At 37.2% G+C, this 7365-nt stretch overlaps 1 protein-coding gene across 1 annotated transcript; it reads left to right on the plus strand.

Annotated features, from left to right (window-relative positions):
- The first annotated feature begins 5182 nt into the window (after positions 1–5182).
- LOC133667985 (uncharacterized) lies at positions 5183–5856 on the plus strand. Its single transcript, XM_062087710.1, has 2 exons — positions 5183–5297; positions 5394–5856. The coding sequence occupies exons 1-2, from the start codon at positions 5208–5210 to the stop codon at positions 5799–5801; spliced, it is 498 nt and encodes a 165-aa protein (XP_061943694.1). The 5' UTR covers positions 5183–5207; the 3' UTR covers positions 5802–5856.
- The last annotated feature ends 1509 nt before the right edge of the window (positions 5857–7365 follow it).

Here is a 7365-nt window from a genome sequence, read left to right on the forward strand (position 1 = left end):
TTGAAAATGATGTTGCACCCCTGCGTCTTGCCGGTGAAGAATTGTTTGATGTTGTGTCAGAGTACGGTGAAATTGTGTTTGGTCTCCAATCAGGTAAGCAGAAGTTTCCTGGTTTTGGTTTGACCCATAATTGGGTGAAGCGAAGTATATTTTGGGAGCTTCCTTATTGGAAGACCAATCTTCTCCGCCATAACCTTGACGTCATGCACATTGAAAAGAACGTGTTTGAGAACATTTTCAACACCGTCATGGATGTGAAGGGGAAGACAAAGGACAACATCAAGGCTAGATTGGATGTAGCGTTGTTCTGTAACCGTAAAAATATGGAGTTGGTTTGTGATGGGTCATGGGTCGCAAAACCAAGAGCAAGCTTCGTGCTAGAGAAAAACACACAACTACTAGTCTACAAATGGCTTAAGAGTCTGCGTTTCCCCGATGGACATGCCTCGAACATATCAAGGCTGGTTAATACGGAGGAATGCAGATTATATGGAATGAAGAGTCATGACTGCCATGTGTTTATGCAAACACTCATCCCATTAGCTTTTCGTGATTTGTTGCCAAAGGGGATATGGGATGCACTAACGGAGATTAGTTATTTCTTCAGAGACATATGCTCCAGCAAGTTGAATGTTGATCACATTGAAAGGCTTGAAAAGAATATCGTCGAGACAATATGCAAACTTGAGATGATATTTCCTCCATCATTTTTTGACTCAATGGAGCATCTACCCGTACATTTACCGTTTGAGGTAAAAGTTGGAGGACCGGTCCAGTACAGATGGATGTATCCATTCGAGAGGTTAGATATTACAGTTGCTATGACATTTATAATTAAATGTTTTTATTTTTATTTTAATGTTTTTAATTGATAATTTTTTATTAATATATATATATATATATATATATATATATATATATATATATATATATATATGCAGATACTTGTTCAATCTTAAAAAAAAGGTTAAGAACAAGGCGCATGTTGAGGCGTCGATATGTGAGGCGTATATTGTTGAGGAGATCTCAACATTTATCTCATACTATTTTGAACCTCATTTGAGAACGAGGATAAACCATGTTCCATGACATGATGATGGTGGTGAAGTGCATTCAAGTGGGAACTTGTCAATATTCTCCAATCCTGGACGACCCACACCTAAAAATGCCGTGAGGGGAAGATATTTGTCTGAAATAGAGTTCAGACAAGCACACAATTATATCCTATTTAACTGTGATGAGCTTAGACCTTTTATTAAGTAAGTGGATGTTCGACTTAAACTTTGTCAAGAGTGTACTATTTATGTTTTGTGATACCATACACTCATATACTTTGGAACAACCTTGCAGGCAACATCGACGATACTTACTGTCCAATAACTCACAGCTGACCGAATCCCAGATCTTTCAATTACAAGATGAACAATTTGCCACATGGTTTAGAACACATGTAAGTCCTATCACAAACTCATTATCTCTTGCAATGTAATTAATTGTAGTCAATGTTACATAATATCCGTTTATTGATTATTGTTGTATTTAATTTACAAGCTAGGTTTATCAAATGGGAGGTAGTGCTGCTATTTCACTGTCTTTACTATGTTTGGGCCCTGAAAGAAAAGTCAAGTGCTATAATGGATATTTTGTCAATGGATATGTCTTTCATACTGAAGAATACGGGCATGGAAGAAAGACATACAACAGCGGTGTTTGTATTAAGGGATCGACTTCTAGTGAGTTTGAAGTTGACTACTACGGTAGATTGGAAGAGGTCATCGAATTGCAATATCATAGCGAGCAAAATAGAGTGTTTTTATTCAAATGCTATTGGTATGACACAACTGACAGAGGAATCAAAGTAGATCCTCACTATGGTCTCGTTGAAATCAATTCAAAAGCTAGACACCGCAACGTAAACGACGTCTTTGTTTTCGCAAAGCAATGCCAACAAGTTTATTACACATACACCCCTTCCTTTAGAAAGGACCGATCAAGAGTTGATTGGTTATCCGTTTTAAAAACAAAACCCAAGGGTCGTGTCGAGGTTGTTCAGGATGAGAACAAAGACACAAGTGTGATAGATGAAGTCTTTCAAGCTAGTGAGTTGGTTGAACCATACCGAGTTGCTCCGTCGATTGACTTAGAAGAAAATTCGAATTTTCGTGTTTTCAACGATAGTCTTGTTGATGTTGACGCAGAGGAGTTGAATGTTGTTCTGAGCTCTACTAGTGGAAAAAAGAATGTTGTTGAAGAAGATTATAACGAAATTGAAGAGTGCGATGAAGCTGATGATAACAATTCAATAGAGGACGAAGATGAAAATTCCGACTAACTAAACATGTTATAAAGCCTTATTTTTATAATGTAATAATTTGAAACATGAAATATTTATTCTTCTTTAAGGGTCAGCCTTTGTTATTGTGTTGTGTGTGTTGTAAGATTGCAATTCAAGATTTTTTGAGAGGGTTACATTAAAAAAATAAGAAAAATTTACCTTTTCACCGACGGATTTACCGACGGAATATAAACCGTCGGTATTTCACAGAGAGTTGCAAAACAAATTACAGGATTTTGCCACATTCACCGACGGATTTACCGACGGAATATAAACCGTCAGTATTTCACAGAGAGTTGCAAAACAAATTACGGGATTTTGCCACATTCACCGACGGATTTCCGACGGATTTCCGACGGCATTTCCGACGTCCAATACCGACGGAATCACCGACGGGTTGTCCCATGTCTGACACGTGTCCGTCTGCACGATTACCGACGTCCAGTACCGACGGCATTACCGACGGATCACGCATGTGTGACACGTGTCCGTCTGCACCCGTACCGACGGAATTTCCGACGGATTTGCCGACAGATCGAAAAGTTTGGCGGGATTTCCAAACTTTTTGGTGCGAATTTCAATTAATTTCCGACGGAATTTCCGACGGAAATTAATTGCTGTCGGTGCAATTAATTTCCATCAGAAATTCCGTCGGAAATATTGCTTTATATACCGCCCATCCCCCCACTTTGTTCATTTTCTCCTCTTCTCCCTTTCTCTTCTCCTCTTCTCCTCTTCTCCCTTGCTCTTCTTCTCTCATTTATATTTAGCTTTTAGAAGGATTTTATTGTTTTGGTGGTAGTTTTAAAAGGTATGTATTTTTTTTCTTTATCTTTTTATTTTTTTTTATTTTAATTATGATTATTTTTTTTGGTGTACTTTGTTTTGTATATTGTTTGTAGATAAAATCTTAAATTCAACACATTATTAAGATAAGCATTTTTTATTCCCAAATTTATTTTGAATTGATATAATGTTTTTTAGTTTTGTGTATTGTTTGTTTTGTGTTTATGTTGTGTGTTGTGTAGTGTTTTTTAGTTTTTTAGTTTTATTTATTAATTTTAGTTTTTTAGTTTTGATATTATTGTTTGTATTGCTATAATTGTTATTGTTGAATTTTATGTTAAAAATGTTAATTTATATATATAATTGTTATTGTTGATTTATTTTAAAAATGTTAATTTATATATATAGAATTGCATTTAATTAGTTTATCTTAATTTAGGATATTATTGTTTGTATTGCTATAATTGTTATTGTTGAATTTATGTTAAAAATGTTAATTTATAAATATAATTGTTATTGTTTATTTATTTTAAAAATGTTAATTTATATATATAGAATTGCATTTAATTAGTTTATCTTAATTTAGGATATTATTGTTTGTATTGCTATAATTGTTATTGTTGAATTTATGTTAAAAATGTTAATTTATAAATATAATTGTTATTGTTGATTTATTTTAAAAATGTTAATTTATATATATAGAATTGCATTTAATTAGTTTATCTTAATTTAGGATATTTGTATGACTTAAATCTAATGTTAGTACCAATTTAACAATGAATGTTCATAGTTGTAATTCTATATGATGTTATTGAATAAAATGTTGTGTTGATGATGATGAGTTGGGTTGAGATCCAGGATGATTGGATCGGGATGTGAAATAAAATTGGAAGTGTAATATGATTTTGTCGACAACTTGGGACCCCCCAGTACAGGGGAGACTCTGTCGAATTTTTTTTTAAATAATCGAAGTTAATTATGTAATTATTCGTATACATTTGTGTAGATGCATAGAATGAAATCACCAGCACGTCGTCAGAAGACGGTTGCAGCTAGTTCTTCTAGCAGCGAGGAGGACGTATCCTTAGGTGCTGATCACAGCGAGGAATCTACGCCAACTTGTGATGCTGCCTCTTCTAGCGCGGTTTCACAGCGCAGAAGCGGTGTGCCTTCACAGCGGGGTCAATTCACCCGCAAGTACCAGGCACAATGGAAGGATGACCTCTCAATGTAAGTTTGTTTAGGTTTTAGTTTTTTTTTTATATACTTATAACATAATTTATGAACAACTAATTAATATTAATTACTACTTTTATTTAATTTCAGGTTCACAAACATTGAGGCTGCAAAGACTATAACATTGGCGTTTAAATCGTCGATGGAGATTCCATTGTTTCAATGGAGCCAGGTTTCCAAACATCCTGAGTGGAAACCTAATATCGATGCATGGTTTAAGCGATTTCAGGTCGGTGTTAATTTTTAATAAATAATTTTTATAATTTTATATCTTGTACTATTTTTATTTTATATGAATTATTTATATACACAGAACAAATTTGAGTGGGATAGGGCGGACAACAATGTTGTGAGGAGGGTATGGGAGAATCACGCGGCAACTAGGTAACATCGAAAATAATATTTATTTTTGTTTTATAATTTTATGTTTTAAATTCTAATTTGTTACTATGGAAGTAGGTTGCGTGATTTTTGGTATGACACCCAAAAAAAATCAAAAAGACATGCGAGGGATAACGGTCTTGAAGGATGGAATGAGGTGGCGGTTTGGCAGGAATTCAAACCGCCATTCATCTCGGGGGAAATATGGATGGCATATATTGAGCACGTGACCTCAGAGCGGTTCTCACGGCGCTCACAGTCTGGCGCCGACAACCGGAACCGGCAAATTTATGGTTCGGTGACCACGCACACTAGCGGATCCGTCCCATTCAGCGCACATGCAAAGCGGATGGTAAGATTAATTTTAATGAAATATATCGTTAATTAATTTGTCGTTCCTTATAATATATTTAATTTTCAACCTATTTTTTCCTTACAGGCTGCGTCTCTTGGACGTGAACCGAGTCCAATGGAGCTGTTTCTAGAGACGCATGTGCGGAGTCAAGACCGCCAAAAGGGGGTGCAGCAGTTCGTGGACAACCGTGCTCAGCACTTCGTGGTATGTTCGTTCATTCATTTTATTTTGTAAGTTATTATTTTCTTGAATTGCATCTTGAATTGCATTTGATGATTTTTTTACCGATGGAATTTTCAGGAGACCTATAATAGCCGGTTGAGGGAGAGATATGGGGACAATCCGTCGACCCATCCAGATTTCGATCCAGATTTGTGGATGGAGGTGGGATCGTCTGGTGGACCCGATAAAAATAGGGTCTACGGGCTCTCCAACACTACGGCTGACAACTTGCGGTCGACTCGTAGTGTCTCAACTGTTGGAAGCTCTCCATCAGTATCGAACACCCAGTCTGAGGAGTTCATTGCGTTGAAACAACAATATCAACAACTCTCGATGAATTATGATGAGCTCTGTCAAATAGTCATGGAGATGAGATCAAAGATGGGTGACGATACTTGTGCAGCTTCTTTTTGGCCGTATGGTCCCGGGAACAACCAGCCTCCTCCTCCTCCTCCGCCTCCTCCTCCAGCTCCGCCGCTATTCTAGTTTAATTTTGCTTTTTAAACACATTAAATTTGTAATGAATATTATTTAACATTACTTTTACATTATTAATGTTTAATGCATTTCTATTTGTTTATTAAGGTTTTTTACAATTAATAAATTATTTTTTTAATATATTTTAAATAACTACCGACGGATATACCGACGGATACTATCCGTCGGTATTTAACAGAGAGTTGCCGAACAATTACCATCCATGCCATCATTACCGACGGCATCACCGACGGATATAATCCGTCGGTATTACACAGAGAGTTGCAACAAAATTACCAGCCATGCCATAATTACCGACAGATTTGCCGTCGGTAATTACCCTTGAAATTACCGACGAATTTATTCCGTCGGTAATGTTCCCGCGGGAAACTTTTTTTTTGGCACGGGCGTATCCGTCTGTAAACCGTCGGTGTTTCCGTCGGTAGGTGGTTTTTTTTATTTGCGACAGCATTAGCGACGGAAATGGGATTTACCGACGACCGTTTTACCGACGGACGTGGTACGTCGGTGAGTCCGTCGGTATTATTTTCACCGACGGATTTCATTACTGTCACCGACGAAATTAGTCCGTCGGTAAAACTGGATAATGTTGTAGTGTTGAGGGTCAAATTGCATAAATCAGAGACCAAGGACTAATGTGAAAAAGGCGGCCAACTTCAGGGTCGATGATTGAATTTGGTAGGGATGTATTTGGATTGATTTTTAAAATCAAAATTGCAATTTAGGACTTTATTGAACAAATTACAAATTGAAGACTGATTTAGACTTTCACACAATTTTGCTGCCATTTCCTTTTAAATGAAACGGTGCATTTTGTCCAAAACGACGCCGTTTCATCCACTGTTTCCAACAAAAAAAACAAAGAAAAGCCCCAAACAGTGTCGTTTTGAACAGCACTGTGGGTCTTCTTGTTCCCCTGGACGCGCGAGGCAGGGGAAGAAGAAGCTTTCATTCCACTGCTTTTCTCTCCTTCTTCTTTCTCTAAACGCCTTAAAAAGACACCGACAAAGACCCCCCACTTGCCTAAGCTCTACTTATGGCCTACCACAAGGTGAAAAATAGAGGGGACGTGCCCCTTGGGCGGTCCTGGGCAGTTGCACAGTGGCCACCCTACCCCTGTGCCATGACTGGACAGGGGAAGTTGGCTTCTTTCCCCATGTTTTTGTCTATAAATACAGAGGAAGAGAGAGGAGAAAAGGGGGAGAGGAGGAGAAGAAGAAAAAAGAAGAGAAAGAAAAAAAAACAGGGGATAATAAGAAAAAAAAAACAAAGGAATAGAGAGAAAGAAGAGAGGAGAAAGAAAACAGAAAAAAAGAAAAGAAGAAGACGCAGAGACTGATGTCTTTACATGGAAAAAGAAGAAGCATTACAACGGCCGCCACCGAGCTTCTTAGCAACCGCCTTTTCCATTGCAAGCCATCATAAACGACATTGAACACACTTCTTCACTCCAGGTAATCTTCTCTTCTTCTTTGATCTGTCTTTCTGGTTGGTTTCATTTGCATGCAGAATGTGAGCAATTCACGTTCCGCAGCAAATGAAAATATAATTA

Source organism: Populus nigra, chromosome 11, assembly GCF_951802175.1.
Source record: "Populus nigra chromosome 11, ddPopNigr1.1, whole genome shotgun sequence".
In the NCBI taxonomy this organism is placed as follows: Eukaryota; Viridiplantae; Streptophyta; class Magnoliopsida; order Malpighiales; family Salicaceae; genus Populus; species Populus nigra.

Coding starts and splice junctions, on each gene's coding strand:
- LOC133667985 (XM_062087710.1), top strand. CDS start 5,208: ATGGAGCTGTTTCTAGAGACGCATGTGCGGAGTCAAGACCGCCAAAAG. Junction 5,298..5,393: donor ACCGTGCTCAGCACTTCGTG/GTATGTTCGTTC, acceptor TGGAATTTTCAG/GAGACCTATAATAGCCGGTT.